Genomic DNA, 20,406 nt, shown 5'->3' with positions numbered 1-20,406 from the left:
ATAACCCTCTCAAACAAATAAATAAAAATAAAATAAACGATGGTTCAACAGTTCAAACTGTGAAGACGGAGCTTCTTGTATATAGAAGCTCCGTGCTGTCACTGATGTGAACGACTACTCGAGGAGGAAGAACGATTCCACGAAATCATCCAAACGTAGAAGTAGATAAATTAAAGTGTAGATTTTCTGATTTTTATTACCCACAGTTTTAATTGCAATTTTTGCCTTTAATTATTATTAGTTAACCGTTTATAGTAGATGGTTTAGATTAAATCAAGGGCGAATAATTTGAAAAAGTTTGGATAGTAGCTTTTGAACTATAGACAGTTAAAAGTCAAACTTGAGAAATGAGATTATGGAAATTATATGAATATATGAAAATATTAGAAATTCTACAAAATCAGGAAATATCAGGAATCGATTAAACAGAGTAAAAGTAGGTAGAGCCCAAATCAGTTTGATCGAAAACAATCAAATTTGAAGTCCGGAAATTAAATAATCGATTAATTTAGTCGTTCCTAAAGATTTCAATTTGATTTGATAGGCAAAAAATCTATCTAACAATGAGAGCCAATCTAACATATTGAAGGAAGATTTGATAGTTTCACCATCTATGATTTGTTGAGAGGGAAAAAATCTATCTAACAAATAATGCCCGTCTAAAATATAGCTAGAAGAATTGATAGTTTCGCCAAATATGATAGTTTGAGAGGAAAAATATCTATCTAACCAGCAGTGTCAGTCTAAAATATAGTCAGAAGAGTTGATAGTTTCGCTATCTATGATAGTTTGAGAGGAAAAATATCTATCTAACCAGCAATGTCAGTCTAAAATATAGTCAGAAGAGTTGATAGTTCCGCCATCTATGATAGTTTGAGAGGAAAAAAATCTATCTAAGAAGGAGTTCCACTCTAAAATATAGCCAGAAGAATTGATAGTTTCGCCATCTATGATAGTTTGATAGGAAAAAAATCTATCTAAGGAGGAGTGCCCAACTCTGCCCATGGGCGCTGTGATTGTGTCCGCTGGATCGTGGCCTCATAGATGACGCGACTCGGCAGACACAGCCTTAAAATTCTGACGTGGCTACTGTTAAGTATTACCCGCGTTCACCGAGTCGCGTGATCTAGGAGGCTATAGCTGGAATCAGCCACTCAGTCTTTAGAAGTTCATAGACAAGGACATAAACCATTAAAGGTTTTAAAGGGTAATGGTTATTATCAAGTACAGTATACCTATTAAAAATAAAGTATCATGGAAGAGGTCATACATTGCAAAACGAGTAGGGATATATTGTCAACTAACCTAATTTTGATTAAAATAAAGCCTTTGATTCGTTCAAAAATAAGTTTTCAGCTGTTCAATAGTACCTTTCCGTGTCCCATTATTTATAAATTTAAAATTTGGTAGAATAGATTTATAGAAATTTAAATTTGGTCGAATTTTTGAACTTCACACTATTTGGTCAAATTATTTGGTCATTTTCCTATTCCGAGCCGAGAGATGGCTCCCAAAAACACTGCTATTTGGTATTCGACGAATACCTTAAAAAGTACTATTCGCACAGCCCTAAGCAAAATCCCCGATACGCGCTTTAACATAGGAAAATAATTCTTTGGGCGGGCTTCTATAGCGCGAGCAGCCTGCGTCCGCGAGTCGCGTGATCCAGGGGGCTATGCCTCAGTTTAATATACATTCTTACCAGGCAAGGCTTAAATGAAAGTTTTTCTTTCACAGTTACTCACACTGTTCTGTATTTGGGGTTAAAAAAGAGAAAAAGCTTCAACTATTTTTAAGAGCTTTTCTTGTATATAGATACTCTTTTTAATAATCATTAAAAATACATTAAAGCCTTTAAAGGAGGAGCCGTTACCGTAACAAAGGAATTCACAACAAAGTACAAACGCCAAAAAAAGAGAACGTCTAGCAGACTGCAGACAGCTTTTTCCTAACCATTCAATCTGGGAAATAAGGATATTTTTTAAACTAGTCCTTGGGAGCACAGGGTGGGAATGGGAAATAAGGATTTTTTAAAACTGGACATTGGGCCTGCCACCCCCTGGTCTGGAATAAATAAACTGGTCCATGATCATTGACCAGGACGCGTCGTCTGCTAAAATGAAGAAGTGGAATCCACTCAGTGGATAATTAAAATAGTTGAGATAACGTCTGGACTCTGGTTACCCTTGAATTTTATTAGTGGTCAAGTGGATCACTGACCCCCTCCGGTTTAATTTTAAAACTGGTCCAGGCAATTTTTAAACTGGTCATTCGCCATATGCCACCGCCTTATTTCCCACGCTGCTTGGGACCAGTGACCCCCCCCCTAGTGTCCGAAATAATAAACTGGTCTCCGGACTGGCCCCCAGCCCCCCACCTTTGTTCTTAATTAAGAAACTGGTCCCGAGGACCAGTAACCCTCACTTTGAATTTTAAAACTAGTCCAAGCTATTAGTAAACTGATTTGAACCAGAGGAAATGTGCTGAAGACTGGAGTGAACTGTGGTTCTAGAAGTATCATGTCGAGAAAATATCGGAGATTCTACCAGACTTGGACCGCAAAAAATATCTATAACAATTTTCAAAAGCAAACTAAATAATTTTGTAAAAGTAAACTTTACATGGTGTTCGTACAGCCTCAAATGTTTCCTATTTTACGGATAATGGGTGTCTATTACTGAACGATAATTTTAAAATTAACCCAAATCAATAGCGTGAACATTTGGTGAATGCCCCGCCATTTGGAGGCTATACGTTACTCGTTACATCTCGTACCCCTAACGATGTTAATGAAGTAGAAGGTAATCTGAAAGATTTTTTTTATACGGAATAGATAGATAACAGAAGGTGATGAAGTTAGAAGCCAATGCGACAGATTCGGTTTATGTGGAATGGACGGGAGACTAGGCAGATAAAGGAATAGTGGCCACTAAAAGGGTGGATCGGGACTAGAGTAAAATAGTTAACATAGTGAAATACAATTTCCCCCGATTACGGGAAAAAGCGTACGCGATTCAGAAATGGGGAGCGCGTTTACATCCATGTAAAACCTGTCAACGCGCTCTATTGTATCCAAGCACAGAAACGTCCCTGACAGTACTCTCAATAGCATAACGTTCCCCGCGAATAAACGTTATGGATATAAACGTGATAAACATTAAATAAAAAGGAAGTAGATAGCTTTGGTCAAACGGTCTTTTAATTTTTCACTCAAAATGTTTAACAGATATTCTTGGAATTAATTGCAACCAAAAGATAGGAGAAGGCAAGTTACAAATATTTATTTGCTCTTGATTGCACGTTTGGAAACTTTCTAGCCTGGAGAGAAGCACCCAAAACAAGATGAAGAGGAGTCTCTATTTTTTATTTTAGTAACGTCATTTAATTTAAAATTAATTCTGAAAACGGCTGTTAGTGAACCAAGAGTCCTGTCCTTGACAATGCGCACCGTTTCCGTTAATACAATTCAGAAACGAGAAATTTAATGGATTCTTACGTAAACAGTTTCGAAAAATTCATTACAAAAGAGGATGAAAGATGGTTTTTGTACAACAAATTTAAAATGTTCATTTTAAGATTAAAAAGAAATTTTATATTGTCTAGCATCCTTCAAATCCATCTATTCATTCTTGTGACTTCTACGTTTATGTGCTATCAAATTACCCTTCTGCGTGCTTGCATAGTCACACTGATCACATTTGAAGGGTTTTTCACCACTGTGAATGCGTTGATGATTGATCAAAGCATTCTTCCACGTACTTGCATAGTCACACTGATCACATACGAAGGGTTTTTCACCTCTGTGAATGCGTTGATGTGCGATCAATTGAACCTTCTGCGTGCTTGCAGAGTCACACTGATCACATTTGAAGGGTTTTTCACCACTGTGAATGCGTTGATGTGCGATTAAACCAATCTTCTGGGTACATTTATAGTCACACCGATCGCATTTGAAGGGTTTTTCGCCACTGTGAATGCGTTGATGTTGAATCAAATTACCCTTCTGCGTGCTTGAAAAGTCACACTGATCACATACGAAGGGTTTTTCACCTCTGTGAATGCGTTGGTGTTTGATCAAATTATTCTTCCACGTACTTGCATAGTCACACCGATCACATTTGAAGCGTTTTTCTTCGTTACACTTCTTTGTGTGACGTTGTGGACCCCTTTTATATTCAGCAGAATATTTGATCCGAGTTGAATGTTTCTTCCTGAATTTCCCTACAGAAATTTATTAATGAAATATAAAAACGACACATACGTCATTTACAATATAGTAACAAAAATACAGTAACATTCAAGCGCACTACGAAAACTCATTGTTTTTATTAAATTATGAGTAAACGACCTAATAAACAACAAGTTGGGAAACCAAAATAGACCTCTACGAGTCGAGACGTTGTTCTTAATTAAATATAATTTATATTGATTATTTTTATCGTCAGTAATTTAGCTTCATATTAGTTTAGTCATTCTAAGAAACGTTATTCCTAAAATCATTTTAAACATAGCTATTGTTGACGTTTCAATTCAAGTGTATGCCTCTTTAACAATTTTTGGAAATTTAGGGTATATAAGGCGATTGATTCACAGCAAATGTTAAGAAAACCCGCAATTGCGTGAACGCGGTGACAGACACGTCCAGTGTAATACCTCTCGGTGACGACATCGTCAAACGGAGAGGTAAAAAGGGGATGAACATAAATTGGATTGCAAGAGAAACTTTGGCTCGAAAGGACGTATTTTCAAATTCAACGGATGTTCGGAGAATCAAATTCTAGCTGATGCTGCGTGCAGACAAGCTACCATTTTCTTTCGTTCTGGCACCCACTCTCTGTTGTCACATCTAGTTTGCACTTTGTTTCTCTGCCTAGCAAAAGGCACCCTGAGTGCAACTACATCTTCTTCTACTTCTGATAGAACGTTGTCTTCGTAAAACTCACCGAATAATTTCCCTAGCCAGATTATTTAACTCAAAGCGAGATAAATGTAGAAGGGCAGCTATTTAATCTCAGATTAAAACTCGTGCAAGAGGGATTACTCGAAACGAAACCCTGTCGATATCTAGTTCGACAACTTGTCGATACTCGACAACTTCTGACAGAATACCATTTTTGTGATTTTCGAGACCGAGAGAGATGTCGATCGACAACTCCCTTTCGAAGCTTACAGAATAGGCACCCTGTATTACGAGCAGTTAAATGAAATACGCGACTAGACTTTATTCCGAGAAGGCGGAAATAGTGGCTTAGAAATATGATATTTCAATCTAGGTACTCAAGACTATTAAAGAATGAAATGACTTACGTGCAATTTCCGAACGAGGCGATGAAGTTTTACCTTCTGGATTCTTTGGAGCGACATCTTCAAATATCTCCGTGTTGGACACCGAATTATTATGTTGAACTGCAATCGGAACTTCGGGCAAATCGCTTTCCATAGAGACGGGGGTCAGTTCTGATAGTTCAATTGGGTTGCGTTCTACTTCAGGAACAAACACTGGCACACTCAATGAGCTCGGATCGACAAACAGTTCCACACTTTGATTTTGTCCATCACTTTTCTTTGCATCTGTCACGGCGATTTCGGATTGGTTTTCATCAAGTTCGTTTTCTAGGACTCTTTCTAGTGAATCGCCTTCGACATTTGCGTCGAGAGAAAGATCCAAATGTTTTTCGGATTCAACATTCAATTCAGGAACACGAAATTTCTTCGATGGAGTTGAATTATCCTCAGTGTCCCCCTCTGTCGAGAAACTTGGCGATTTACGATAAGAATCGTTAATGGTAATATTGTTTTCAAGAGGTTCTCGTGGCGGATCGCTCTCATTTCGAATAGGTTCAACCTTAATTTTAGGTGAAGGCGCACTTTGAGGCAAACTGTCACTGTATTTCAGTTTAAGGACACATGGATTCGTATTTCGCGTTATAAACCCCATATTTTCAGTTTTTTTCAAGGTAGTTTCAGGGTTTGAATTGCCAACCTCAGAACCAGGTGATTCTTGACTAATATTTTCTCTACCCAGCATGCCTTGGACATTGTGCATCACAACTGGAAGGGTTAACTCCTGGCCATTATTTCCCAAATCATCTTCAACGGGTTCAGTTTTCACTAATTCATCATTATCTAATTGATGTATTCCACTTTTCTCCTATTTTTAAAACAATTAACAATAACGCTCATTCTTAAAATAATTCATTTTTCCATCGACTATGAAAGAGAAGGATCTTGCATACCATCAGATCTTTGATTCTATTTTCCAACTCTTTAATGACCCTATTGAGTCTTTCAATTTCGTCTATTTGCTTATTTATCGTAAATGATGTTTTCACTCTCTCTTTTGCCATTTTTGAAATTAAAACATTACAATAAACAAAATGAGATTCCATTACAAAACAATCTTCGGAGTTTCTTTAGCTTAACGTATTTTAAAGGGGCAAGCAAGAAAAAGGGGAAGATGATGACACGCAAGAAGGGGATCAGCAACAAAGGCCCTCGTCGGGTTTCTTTGTTAATAAAGAAACGAAGGACGTGTTACCAATCCCCTTAGCTTTGTGCCAATCCTGATAGGTGTTTTCACCAATAGCCTTAATTAATTAACCCACTCATAGAGTTTGGTTCTATTTTAAGGGACACCTGATTCAACAACTGTCCATTTAAATTTTCTCATATCTCTGTGCTTAATTTCACACTGCTAAAAAAATTCCTATGCTTTGAAAAATACCTTTTCTTCCAGTTTCCTAATTCGATCATCTCTAGCTTTTACTTCATTGATTAGATCATCTTTGCTCAAGTGATCATAGTTACATTCTTCCTCGTAGTCCATTTCCTAAAAACAAAGTTTTCGTCATCTTCAGTTTGTCTTAAACAGGCAATATTGCAATAATTGCGCAAAATACCTCTTTGATCGCCAACCTTTGAAGATTTACTAAACTCATTTCGGAATTTTGTAACGAGAGTTGGTGAGATTGAAAATCTACCCTAAAATAAAATAATTTTTCAAACTGAGGGTAAATCAAAAACGGACAAAGAAAGTTTCCCCATACATTGTAGCTTTCGCTATAAAAAGCTAAGAAAAACATAGCGATGCTTAAATTGTGACACTTTTGTTCAAGACTAGGGATTTTCTCAAGCACATTTTCTGAATACAACTACAACTAGCTTCGTATAAATTATTTATTCTGCAAGCATTTTTTATTTTTTTAAATAGCAAGAAAGATCTATTTCCTTTCAAGGTATAATAGTTTCAATAGGTTTGGATCCGTTATGCCTGTTTGACACGATCCAATTTGCATTATATTCATCACTTACCAGTTTAAACGTTCCACCACAACACGGCATTCTTTAACAAATTCCATCACTTTTTGTACAGTTTCCCTGTTAAGATAATATACGTAACATTTTAATAATAATAAAAAGTATGGCCATAAACAAAGATTTAGTGGTCAACAATTATAACACATGGAACAGCCATCCATAAGATACACCTTCCCCATTCTTGAAATGACGCGGCGAAATATTTATTTTTTGATGGGGTAATCATTGCGTGGAATAACTTGCCAGAGCATTTTGTCTCCTCAGGCTAGCGATATTCAAACATTAACTCAGGACCACATAATTTTACGAAACTACATGGCTATGGCTCAAAATCCTCTACCTGTTCCAGATGGGCTAGTGAAGTTTTATTAGCCTCTCATATTTAAAGTAAAAGGCCGGGTAACATAACATTAAACCGGCAATTTTACAGAATAGCTTCTGGTAGCAGATCACTTTTGTTTTTATGTTTATTATGTGTAATATTGGATGAAAAAAATTATGGCCCAAAAATTTTTCGGCGCAAATGATTATTGAAAAAGTTACAAGCTTTTAATTCTTTGGCGTGCGCAAAGGCTTAGGGATCCATGTCATTGGCTAAAAGCCTAAAAAAGCAATTATAAGTGGAAAAAGGACCATACACGTATAGGAGTCACGAGTTAAGATCTCTGCAGACGAAAATACCAAAACCAAACCTAAAATAACCTAACCAAGCCTAATATATAAATATTTTGGAAAAGGTGGCAGCTAATTAATAGGAGAATATTTTGGAAAAGGTGGCAGCTAATTAATAGGTGAATATAATTTTGGTAAAGGTGGCAGCTAATTAATAGGTGAATATAATTTTGGTAAAGGTGGCAGCTAATTAATTGGTTATTTTCGTCTGCAGAGATCTTAATTCGTGACCTCTAAGCCTTTGCGTAAGCCAAAGACTTAAACGGTTGTAACTTTTTAAATAATCATTTGCGCTGGAAAATTTTTGCACCATAATTTTTTTCATGCAATTTTACATATAATAAACATAGAAAGAAAAGTGAACGACCTCTACCAGGAGCTATTCTGAAATATGTCCCATTATACCTTATAAGAACGGCCTTTTCGAGGGCCTTTTTCTAAATATAAAACGGAAACTTATGAAAAAAAAATAATAATCTCTTATTACAAAAAAATTGTGTTATTTCGGAATTCATTTAAATTTTTTCGCCATTTGTAATTTACTCTTCGATTCTGATTTCACGAGAACTGCAAGACATTTCATGCGTATAAAGGCAGGCCCCTTAAAGGGGCTGTCCGACCCCCTTTCCTTTTTTACCCACCCGCTATGTTAAGCTCTATGAGGAAGATCGTCGTTTGTCCCACTGTTCGAACAGCCCCTTTAATTTGCAGTTAGAATTAGGCGCCCCAAATAGTGACATTTTTTTCAATCAACTCAAGATTTAGAAATATTTGGCAAGTATAAAATGAACCAATTTGATACATTTTCACATAATTGGTATTTAACTATTAAATTTTGAATTTGTGTAAAATAATGTATCTACAGTACAACCCAAACCTTTTCTTGATTCATTTTTGAAGGAAAAGGTCGGAAAACAACATTTTACCTCAATACAAAAGAAAAAAATAATAATAAAAAAGATCTCTTATTACAAAATAATTAGCATTTAATTAATCATAAAAATTAGGGCTACTACGCCGCCATTGGTTTAGTAGCTTCTGCTAATTCGAACCTGATAAGCTCGTGATAGAGCGCACTATGCCCCACCTTACCCTTACGTCTCTCAGCCTGTGAGGATTAAACCAATCCCTCTAAACCAATAGCGGCGCAGTAGTCCTCGTTTTTAAGACTAATCAAATGCCCAAAACAGCTAAATTGAACAGAAATCACGAAAACTTTTCAATTTTCGTGTCGGACACAATCCAGATCGAGATATGATCAGTTTTAATATGCATCAATTGAATCGGATTTTGTAACTACACTCTCCCACTAATCAAGCATTTCAGCCTTGAGCAACTTTGTCTCACAAAGGTCCTGGCAACACTGTAAACTCTTAGTAGTTTAAAATATTAACATTTTTCTCCATTCCTTAATTTGCTTGTTCTTCGAAAAATGTTCCATGTTTCGAAACACGTCTTCATTCAAAGTTTAATTTTAGGAAAGAAATGTGTCTTCACAAACTGTCTTTACGCAAAGCCTACATGAATTTGGTCAATTCTCAAAGAGTTGTTCTCGGAGAGGTATTTGCGATATTTTTGAACTATTCCTCGTTCTACTATGAAGTTAAAAATTGCAAAATTGATTTAGGAAATGGATAAGGAAGATTGTTACTTAAGCAAAGATGACAAAATGAAGAAACTGAGGAACAAGGTAATAATTGATAAAATAGTTGACGTCATTGGTTTCTCATCTTTCTTGCTCGTCTCTTTAAAAGGCATTCTGCCTGAAGGTCCCAGGGAAATCTGCTGTAGTAATGGAATCTTATTTGAATTTTTCAGTTTGACGTTTTAATTTCAAACGTGAGGAAAGAGCGAATGGGAAATGAATTAACTATTAATGAGCAACGAGAGAATATTGACCTTCTCAATAAGGTCAGAGAAGAATTGAAAAACAAAGTCAAAGATCTGAAGGTAACCTATGAGGTTAGATATTAGCAATATTCTTTTATCATTGTTAATTGTCTAAAACATTAGGAGAAAAATGGAGCAATTCAAAAGGCTAACGATGTATCAGTGAAAGTTGAACCAGTTGATTATGATTCAGAGCCAGATAGCCAAGCATTATCCCTTCCAGTTGCGGAACAGCAACAACCTCAATCTCAAAAGGAAAGGTATTGCGAGAGAAAAAAGGTGTATTCATTTTATTGTTTCCACGGACTATTTATCACAATTTATTTGTATAGTTCGGAAGGACTCTCTACTGAGGCCAGGAACCGCAAGCAGCCTGGTGTGTAGATTTTCATTTTTAATGAAATAATGAAATACTGAAAGTCTCCCACAAGTCACTCGCTGGGTGCAAAGTTCATTGAACCAAACGCTGATGAGCTTGAACCAAAGCCCCGAAAAGTTTTACGGCAAATTTTAAAAGCCTTATTAGTCAGTGGTGATAGTATGAAGTTGGGCAAGCTAGTTTTTGGAATCCTTAATGAATGTAGATTATACGGCAATGCAATGAACTGCTTCGAACAATTTTATGGCTTAACATACAAGAATGAACTCTACTCGACCCATGTTGGCGAAAGTAGCGAATCTGATTTTATTTCGAAACTACTGCTGATGCCAATCGAAAAGATTAAGGCATCGGCCCAAAATAGAAAATATTTCGAATTTCCCAACAGTCTTTTGATGATCGACAGAGCATGCTGGGATATAACTTAGATAATCTGATAATCTAACCCATGTTCCAACCTGGACGTACTTTTAGACTCAACTATAACCTGTTTCAGACTAATTGTTAATGGATCAATTTGGTTGACTTTTAACCTGTTGTTACCCACGTATATCGTCATTTGAACCACGCATTAACTTATTTTTTATTTATAACTTTAACTTTCTGCTTTCGGTAAGGTTTAGCACAAAAATTCACCCCTATGTCAAAAAATTTGGTTCTCTTAAGCCTTTATCAGTTTTAAGGAACAATAATAAACTACATACAAGACATTTTCCATCAGTGCTAAGGAGAAATAGTTTAAGCGAAATTACTCTTGTAAAAATATAGTTTAATGAGACGGGAAGATTTTACACTCGTTCTGCTCTGTGGCTTGGTTTGGCGCAAACACAGGGGCTACACCCCAGACTATTTCTTTCGGGGGTTTCTAGAATTTACAAGGATTAATATAGTGGCGTTACTTGGTCCAAGTTTATATTCAGTGAGTGATAGAATGCAACCCTTGTGTATTATTTCTATTTTGTACATTTTGTATGGAACTATTAGTTATTACAATAGGTGATTGATAAGATATAACACCAACAACAAGCCTCGCATTGGTTTAGAGAGAAAGAAACTACTTCTTTTCTTTAATGTTGTGTCTTCACACGCCTAATTGGCATTCCTTATTTTATCAAGCGCCCTTACAGAATTCTATATACAATATAGATAATGTTAATTTGTAAACTACGCGTGAATATAACTAGGAAAAAGTAGACGCGACTCTGGGAATCTTTCGCGCGCTCCCCGTCCCCACAGTGTAACGATAATAAGTGGGCGGATACATAAAAAATGGTATGATACAAGTTAAGACCACATCCTATAGTATCATCGCGATTTCCTCGTGTCGTATCTATATTTTCCGGATGTTACGTGATTATTTCCTTAATGAAATATAGTTTTTGCTTTTTGTAGATAAATCCAAGGAAAAACATAATCCTGAAGACAAAAGAGGTCCAAACCATCACATAAAAATTCTTACTAGAGAAAAAATCTTCAAATGTGATCAGTGTGAATTTTTGAGCACACAGAAATGTAATTTGACCAGACATGAACGCATACACAGTGGTGAAAAACCTTTCCAATGTGATCAGTGTGATTTTATGTGCGCTGACAAGAGTAGTTTTATCAGACATCAACGCGTTCACAGTGGAGAAAAACCTTTCCAATGTGATCAGTGTGGCTTCGCTACCAAGTGGAAGTCCGTATTGATCACACATCAACAACTTCACAGTGGAGAAAAACCTTTCCAATGTGATCAGTGTGACTACGCATGCGCGTGGAAGTCTATATTGATCACACATCAAAGCGTTCACAGTAGAGAAAAACCTTTCCATTGTGATCAGTGTGATTTTAGATGCGCTGTCAAGGGTAATTTTATCAGACATCAACGTGTTCACAGTGCTGAAAAACCTTTCCAATGTGATCAGTGTGACTACGCTAGCGCATGGAAGTCTGTATTGATCTCACATCAACGCGTTCACAGTGGAGAAAAACCTTTCCAATGTGATCAGTGTGACTACGCTAGCGCGCGGAAGTTCGGATTGATCACACATAAACGTAATCACTCTGTAGAAAAACCTTTCCAATGTGATCAGTGTGATTTTGGTTGCGCTGTCAAACGTAGTTTTATCAGACATCAACGCGTTCACAGTGACGAAAAACGCTTCAAATGTAACCAGTGTGAATATTCCAGCACTCACAAGAATAGTTTAATCATACATCAACGCATTCACAGTGGTGAAAAACCTTTCAAATGTGATAAGTGTGACTATTCCAGCGTACAGAAGCCTAATTTGACCAAACATCAACGCATACACAATGGTGGAAAACCCTTCAAATGCCATCAGTAAGACTTTAGGTGCACTGGCAAGAGTACTTTCATCAGGCATCAACGCGTTCAAAGTGGGGGAAAGCCCTTTAAATGTGCTCATTGTGACTTTACTAGCGCATGAAAGTTCGTTTTGATCACACATAATACCCTTCATAATAGAGAAAAACCCTTCAGACGTACATGACTGTTGTGAATTTGTTAGTAAATATAAGAGTTTTTTTTTGGGACATGTCCGCATTCACAGCGGTGAAATACCATTGAAATTTGATTGCACGACAGACATACATTCACGGTGGAGAAAAACCCTTCAAATGTGATCGTTGTAAATATTCAAAATTTTTCAAAATGAAGGTATCAAGTAGTAATAGTGGAATGTCCATTATTCATTATACGTTAATACTGCTTTTTGAAATAATGTAAATATTTTACTTAATATGCTGATTTTACTGTAACATAATTTTAATTGTTTGAGTTGTCCCATTTGTAGAAAGAAAATGTTGTTCAAGAATTAAACATTCTAACTAATATTAAAATTCATTAATCGTGTTTAAATTAAATCAATTTTCAGAAGGTAATTTCAATTGAAGTAAGTTACCTTACCTTGGAACATTCTGAAAAATATAGTCAATTCATGGGGCAACATCATACTCCGCCATTTCTTTCATATGAGCTGAAATTAATCATATAACCCTTGCTTGTATTGTGAATGAAAGATCTATATATGTTGAAACGTCTTCAATAATATGTTTTTGGGTCTTCGGGAGCCTTTTGAATATATTAGAGCCCCTTAAGAGACCTTGTATTAGACATATCAAAAAGATATCTAGAAACAGAGCGCCGTGAGAAGTCTGGTGTTAGACATCACTAGATATCTAGAAATACAACGCCCTAAGAGAAGCCTAAAAAGTAGGTTATTAAGCAAAGACCATTTCTCAGAAGTCTTAGAAGTAGAGCGCCCCATCTCAGAGGTCCGACATTCCCGAAAAACGTGCGGGATTTCGTGATTTTGCCAATGATTACGATAAAGATTTCGTGATTTTGCCAATGATTACGAGAAAGATTTCGTGATTTTGCCAATGATTACGAGAAAGATTTCGTGATTTTTGCCAAAGATTTCGTGATTTCACGATTTCACAAGGATTAAAGCAGGAATCAGGGAGGAGAGACTTGAGAGGGAGTGTCAGTGGCGTCGCTAGGCCTTTTTTGGAGGGGCTATAGCCCCCCCAAATTCCAAACTTAGCCCCCCCCCCCAAAATAATCCGTAAACCCTACCAAAAATTTGCTGTTAGCAACCTAAAATTCTGTAGCAATATATAAAAAATTTTCAATATCAAACTGTAAAATTTTGAAGAAAAAAACAGATGAAGACAAGTAAAATGTTTCATGTTCTTTCAAAGGGAGTCCCAATAGTGTGGACTAAAAGCTAACCAAAACTAAAAGAAACTAAAGACGAGTGAAAATCCTTCATAATCGGTTCCGTAGTCCTTATCAATAAAAGGTTGTACATCTTTAAAATACGAATAATTTCACGTTGACACAAATTTGCGGATAGTTTTAAAGGTCTACACATTTTCCAAAGAACCCATTATGCAATTTTTAGCCACATCGTAGTAGTACTGGCCGGGGTTTTCGCTTTCGTTATCGTCAGATTTTAGCTTAAATGGAAACAATAGTGGTAGCTGAGCTCAGTTAGAGGTTTTATTTTAATTAAAAAAAATTTCATACCGCACCCGGGAATTGAACCCGGCTGGCTGGCGCAGCAGCAAGAGACGCTACCACTGTGAGGTCGGACACTTCTGATTTTTGTTTAGGGTCTTTGAATTTTTTTCTTTTTATTTATGTGCTAATTAAATAGATAACGATGTGGCTACTATTAAGTCCCAGCCCTTGGGCCATCTTGTTTATATTAAGTTCTTATAATAACTTTAAAATAGTTTGCCCAGATTTAGCCCCCCCAAATTTCAAACCCTAGCGACGCTATTGGGGAGTGGTAAAGTGAATAGGCGCCTTCGTTCGCTTCGTGGCTAAAATCGTCTCTCTCTGGCGCTGACTCGGGGCCTCATCGGGGTGTCCGCGCGCATGCGTCAAATTTAAAAACCGGCTTTGAACTAGTAGGGGAAGGTCGTGTTTGAATTTCTGCCATGGTATGATGGTTAACTATAAGAAGTGTTGTTTTTTAATTGTTCAAGTAACCCTAAGTATTTAACAAGACCCGACATGGTAAATATCGTTTACAAACCATTTCACAAACCAAAAACAAAGCTTGAAATTTATTGAAAGTGAATAGAAGCTACTGGAAATCGGTCTTCCACAAGCTAATATCCATCTTTTACATTTTTCTATCTGGGTTTTTGGCTTTGGAAACGCGTGGAAGGATATTCCTTTCATATATTTTTAAGCGAATACCTTGAATCATTCCTACAACCGTTTCAAAAACAATTTGGCATTTTCATTAAGCCTCGGTTTCCTCCCAACAGACGTTGATTGTTGGTTGAACAGAGTGAGTGGGGCAGCAGTCAATGGAAGCGGAAGCAGGCGGCAAATTCTCTCTGCTGGCGGTAGTAAACGACGTTACTCGCGCCTGCGCCTTAGCTAAAATTGTGGAACGGAGATAAAAATTCCTACCCCCACTTTCTTTCCCATTTGCCACTGTATGTCGGTTTTTTTAGCATTAGATCAACACTCCCTCTAACGTTCCATACTCCCTGCTATAACCAGGCGGCACCTAAGGTTTATGCCGTCCCACCGTCTCCCCTCAGTTCGAATAGGGCGAACGGGAGCGTGGGTAATAAGGCGGTGGCACAGGGCAAATGACCAGTTTAAAAATCGCCTGGACCAGTTTAAAAATGAAATCGGAGGGGGTTCAGTTAAATTCAATTGGTATGCCCTACACTAGTTGCAATTAAGGAGATGAGAATCATTCAAAAGAGGAGTTCAATTAGAATCTATGTGCTTAATTTGAAGGATATTGACCGTTTTCATGATTTTTCCCCGCAAAACCCCGTATTTTAATTAATAATTTCGATTATTTTTGATTAGAGTAAGTCATTTGTAATTGATGAGGTATATTTTATTGATAAAATATGGATTGATTTATTTGATAAAATATGGATTGATTTTATTGATAAAATATGGATTGATTTTATTGATAAAATATGGATTGATTTAATTGATAAAATATGGATTGATTTAATTGATAAAATATGGATTGATTTAATTGATAAAATATGGATTGATTTAATTGATAAAATATGGATTGATTTAATTGAGAAAATATGGATTGATTTAATTGGGAAATATCTACTTTTACATAGCTTATCCGTAAAATTATTAGTTTGCTCTGAAAATGGTTATAGGTATTTTTGTGGTTTAATTAAGTCTTGAAGAATCTCTGATATTTTACAGACATGCTACTGCTAGAACATAGACTCTAGGACAGGGTTGGAAATAAGGTGAATTTTGTTAGTGGTCCTCGGGACTAGCGACCCCTCATGTTGGAATTATTAAACTGGTCCTTGGGACCAGTGACCCTCGCATTAATTATTATTTTACCGGTCCCACTATAAATTAAATTTCCAAAATGGTGAGAATAAAAAGCACGTAAAGACACAAAAGTAAAGAAGCTGAAAATTCTAATTTATTTTGAATTTTTTTACTGTAGGAAAAAGTAGCGTATCAAAATTAAAAACAGTTAACTTTTACTTCTTACTACACTAACTTCATCAGGCCATACTCCTTCGTCCACATTGTCGGCAACGTTGATGCGAACAATAGCATCACTACCCAGACTCTGAGAAATGGAAGTGTTAAAAAGGTGTTAAAACGGTGTAAACACCGTAAAAACACCCAAAAGAGAGTTTTATTACCTTGAGTTTTTAGGGGCCAATTTAAAGTGTAAATTCGGTGTAAAATAACACTATTAAAACACCGTTCGAAATTAAACATGAAAAATTATATTACTGCTTGTTTCTTGAATAAGGTCTTTCATTTATTTTTCATTAATGTTTTAATATTAAAGTCAATACAAACAGTAAAAAATTATTGAAAAACGTACTTGTTAAACCTTTTTTTAAAGATGATAATCATGAAAGAAAACAGTTTTATCCTTTAAATAAAATTAACAAAGAAATTGGTAATCTGGCGGTGTTGTACCTTCATAAAACTATGCTAAACGTGTTAGGCGACACTCTTACAGGTGCTAAGCGATACTCTTAAAAAACGAGACTAGGTTAGATACTGGCCTCACAGTAGGGACAGCTTGAGAAGCAAAGCTCTTGCTTTTGTGACATGTTTTATCATTATTTTGAGAAAAATTACAGTATTAAATGGATTTTTTTTTTGTAAAATCTGTAGTGCAAATTAGATTGAACGCGTTTCTGGTGCACGAAAAACTCTTAGTGAAAAGAGAATATTAAATTTAACTAGAACGTCTATATCTACTGCTTGAATATTATAGCCTCCAAAACTAATTTAATACCCTATGCATTTGTACGAATTGAAAACTTTCTGCCTTTTTCAGAAGTTTATAAACCCGTAAAAATTACTTTATACGCAACAACCCTCGCTTAAAGAGGTATAGTTCTGCATGTGAGAACTTTCCTCCTTATAGGTGATGAAGTTCTCTCAAGATGGAACCCTGCTATGAATATAGCATTAATTGCTAATAATACTGCAGAATGGCGGATAATCAAAATTTAATTAAACAGGAAAACCATCCTCGATATTTGAGTTATGCGTCATGAGTGGTCAAAATGTAGCTACTATAGTGTTTTTACGTCATCGGTTTTGCTCTTAAGTCTAGGAAAAGTACTAGAATTTCTACTATTATCCTACCAAATAATCTCCCACTCTTAAAGGTGTGAAGCGACACCCTGAAAGGTGCTATGCCGCACCCTTTAAGGATTTGCACAACACTAATATGAGAGTAAAAATTCACTTTCAGTGCGATAAAAGAGTTAAAAAGGTGTTAAACTGCACCTCTGTTGCACAATTTTATACTTATCTTTGCTCAAATAAGTGTTATTAAATCCCTTCAGGGGTGTAAATGTACACCTGTAACGGTGTCAAATTTGGACCCATATAAAGTACTTATAAAGGTGTTAAATCACACTCCAATTTCTTAGAGTGCACCACAACGCCATCGCTTCCTGCAATAAACACAATCAACTCACCAGCTTCGACATCGATTCCTGCTACGACTATAACGCACTCAAACGCTACTCCACCGCTTTCAACAACAACAACCTACTCAACAGCTTCGACACCTCCCCTTGGGACAACTCTAAATCAACTTAAATAGCTCCAGTACAAACCCAACCTAGTGAAACAACACTGAGTACCTTACCATTACACCAACCAGGGGTAAATGACGAAAGGAGTTAAAGACGCTAGCTTCCGTAGTGTAGAATACAGTGGGACTTTCAAACGTAGACACAGAAAAGAGAAAACGCCTCGGTCGCGCCGTCTATAATTCAAAATAAGTATGATATTTTCTAACCAATAGCGTGGCAGCAAAGTTTCGAAAGTCATGCTGGGATATCCATTTTCTCCTGTCTGCTAGTGTTCGTCTGCTTACTACTGAGTGACAACTAGGCTTAGAGTAAAGTTTATTCATTAAGGTGAACTATAAAGTTGGTAAATTAATTATTCGTTAATGAAATGGAATTAAATGGACTCATAAAGTTTACAAATGATCAAATAGAAAAAGAAAACCCAAGTGAAAGGCGTTTGTTTATAATCAACAAGTTAAAAAATGGCCCTGCTCCAAATATCTCGGAATTTCTGTTGGAATTGGTTGATGTTTACAAAAAGTTGGAAGTAAAAGTATATGATGAATTTCTCAAGCCTAAATCTGCCCCTAAAAAGAAAAACAGTAGTAAAAACCCAAATGAAAATGAACCTGAGTGTCGTAAACAAACTAAATATGCAATGGCAAAGTTCATGTTTGATTACCATAACGAAGCGGCTTTGGTGAGAGAGACATATTTAGACCACTTCAAAAATTTAGTCTCAAATGATAAAACGTCTGAGTTAGAATCAGTTACTTCATTTTATATGAGTAAAGTGTTCGAATATGGTCAAGTAGTTAATCTGAGACAAAATTGGGCTGACAGTGCTGATGGCAACAGTGCTAAGATGAAAGAAGAAAGCTTAAGTGGAATACTTAAACTTGGAGGTGGTGGTTTGGCTGGAATTAGAAAAGTTGCAGTGAAAGGAAAGAAGAAAACTCTTTCAGTAAAACAAACAATAGAGCAACATCAGTTTTACAAGATGACTGTTCAGTTTAAAATGACGAGTGTGGAAAAAGAGAAAAATCTTCCGTTGGATCTAAAAGTTCTCGACCAAGGAGGCCTACTTTTTCCAAAAAAAGGGTTCCTTCCTTTCATTAGAAAAGTTAATGACGTAACCAGAAGCTACGCAAACTCTAGAAATTACAATAAGTATGGAGTCAATTTGATTAAAAAAACAACTGAGCAAATTTTCAGCCTGAAAAAAGAACTAAGGGATTTATATAATGATGGAATATTAAAGGAGAACATTAAAGTTATAAGTGAGGAAGTTTCTAATAAATTTTTTGAAACCTGGTTGAGGAAGATGGTGCATTGTCGTATTCAAGAGTTTGTGGGTAGCTATTGCAAAATGCAAAAATCAAAGAAAACTGACGTTAGTTTAAGGGATAATTTATTAGCACTATCTAGTCGGGGATCGAAGGATGCCAATAAAACAGTGAAGTCAAAAGCTACAAAAAAGAAACGAATCACACCTGAAACTAGTCAAATAAATACTGTCTACAAAGCTACCTTAACAGGAAAACCTAAAGGTGTCACTAGACTGAAAACTGTCAATGTAAGACAAGCTGCTGGTCCATCAAACTATTATGAGCAAGATAGTCCAAACTCAATTAATAACCTATCCCCTGGCCTGTCTGGTTCCGAAAATTCCGGGAAAACAAGTGAGCAATTAAAAACTAAAACTGTGAAAATTAGCAAGCTTCGAAGAAGCAGACGAATTGCTGGTAGAGTTCTCCTAAAGGATTACTAACCCCTGCTAAACTGTGATACAACTAGTCAACAATTAAATGATTCCTAATTCTGAGATCATACAAACGCAAATCAATAAATAATTCCATAGAATAAAAATAATGTGATAATAAATGCTCTAGATCCCTGGTTCCTATTAAAGATTAAATTCAGATTTAAATGGCTTTAATCAGATATAAATAGCTTTAATCAGACTTAAGTGACATTTGGCGCTGATAAAATCAATGTTCCTTGTTTATTTAAAATAAAATGTGGGTCAAATATTTTAAATATTGTTTTTATTATAAAAAATCCAATTTTAAATTTAAGAGAAACAGTGAAAAAGGTATCATATTATCGGGATCCGTGGTTCCAGGATTAAAATCATATTTAAATGACATTTACTCCTGATAAAATCAACGTTCTTAGTTTCTTTAAAATTAAATTTGGGTTAATTATTTTTAAAATATATTTTTATAATATATTTAAAAAACATTTAAGGGAAATATGGTTCATTTATAGAAAAAATATAGAAGATACACGTGATTCAACTTGTTAAACTCCCGCTTAATTATGATTTTCATAAACTGATTTTTACAAGTCCCCAGATCTAATATATAGAGGTGCATCTCTGTAGTCTTTGTTTGAAGAGTGTCTACCCGTAATATTTGCTCGTACTGTCACAGCTTTACGGGCGTGGCTGTAGTTTACGCTTGAAAGTTTACTTCCTGTTGAATATTTGAACTGCGCGAATAAGCTTTCAACAGCGCTACCATTTATTCGCGAAGGTGAAATAAAATATCCTCGATTCCTTGAAA

The 20,406-nt window shown here is 35.9% G+C and overlaps 2 protein-coding genes across 4 annotated transcripts; both read left to right on the top strand.

Moving 5' to 3' along the window:
• The first annotated feature begins 7,455 nt into the window (after nt 1–7,455).
• On the top strand, nt 7,456–13,106 carry LOC149621122 (uncharacterized). 2 transcript variants are annotated; one of them, XM_089854197.1, is made up of 7 exons: nt 7,456–8,129; nt 8,169–9,549; nt 9,617–9,679; nt 9,808–9,939; nt 10,003–10,139; nt 10,212–10,255; nt 11,651–13,106. In XM_089854197.1, exons 2-7 carry the CDS (start codon nt 9,475–9,477, stop codon nt 12,586–12,588), a joined length of 1,389 nt encoding a protein of 462 aa, XP_089710323.1. In that variant the 5' UTR covers nt 7,456–8,129; nt 8,169–9,474; the 3' UTR covers nt 12,589–13,106. The 2 variants fall into 2 exon arrangements, with proteins under 2 accessions (XP_089710323.1, XP_089710324.1); XM_089854198.1 differs by lacking the exon at nt 7,456–8,129 and having other exon boundaries at nt 8,149–9,340; nt 9,468–9,549.
• Nucleotides 13,107–17,925: 4,819 nt separating this feature from the next.
• Nucleotides 17,926–20,406, top strand: LOC149621121 (uncharacterized). Of its 2 annotated transcripts, none has more exons than XM_089854046.1 (2): nt 17,926–18,187; nt 18,271–20,406. In XM_089854046.1, the coding sequence occupies exon 2, from the start codon at nt 18,498–18,500 to the stop codon at nt 19,608–19,610; it is 1,113 nt and encodes a 370-aa protein (XP_089710172.1). In that variant the 5' UTR covers nt 17,926–18,187; nt 18,271–18,497; the 3' UTR covers nt 19,611–20,406. The 2 variants fall into 2 exon arrangements, with proteins under 2 accessions (XP_089710172.1, XP_089710173.1); XM_089854047.1 differs by having other exon boundaries at nt 17,926–18,199.

This window comes from Phalangium opilio, unplaced genomic scaffold (assembly GCF_054372755.1).
Source record: "Phalangium opilio isolate 3A_F unplaced genomic scaffold, DU_Popi_V2 ptg000209l_1, whole genome shotgun sequence".
NCBI classification, from domain to species: domain Eukaryota; kingdom Metazoa; phylum Arthropoda; class Arachnida; order Opiliones; family Phalangiidae; genus Phalangium; species Phalangium opilio.
Note: the sequence above shows the minus strand (reverse complement) of the source record. Positions and strands in the feature narration are given on the sequence as shown.

Bases quoted from the DNA above. Each gene is read 5' to 3' on its own strand.
- LOC149621121 (XM_089854046.1), top strand. From the start codon at position 18,498: ATGGCAAAGTTCATGTTTGATTACCATAACGAAGCGGCTTTGGTGAGA.
- LOC149621122 (XM_089854197.1), top strand. From the start codon at position 9,475: ATGTGTCTTCACAAACTGTCTTTACGCAAAGCCTACATGAATTTGGTC. The intron at 9,680-9,807 runs GTAATAATTGAT...TGAATTTTTCAG, and splicing joins TGAAGAAACTGAGGAACAAG to TTTGACGTTTTAATTTCAAA. The intron at 10,140-10,211 runs GTATTGCGAGAG...TTATTTGTATAG, and splicing joins CCTCAATCTCAAAAGGAAAG to TTCGGAAGGACTCTCTACTG.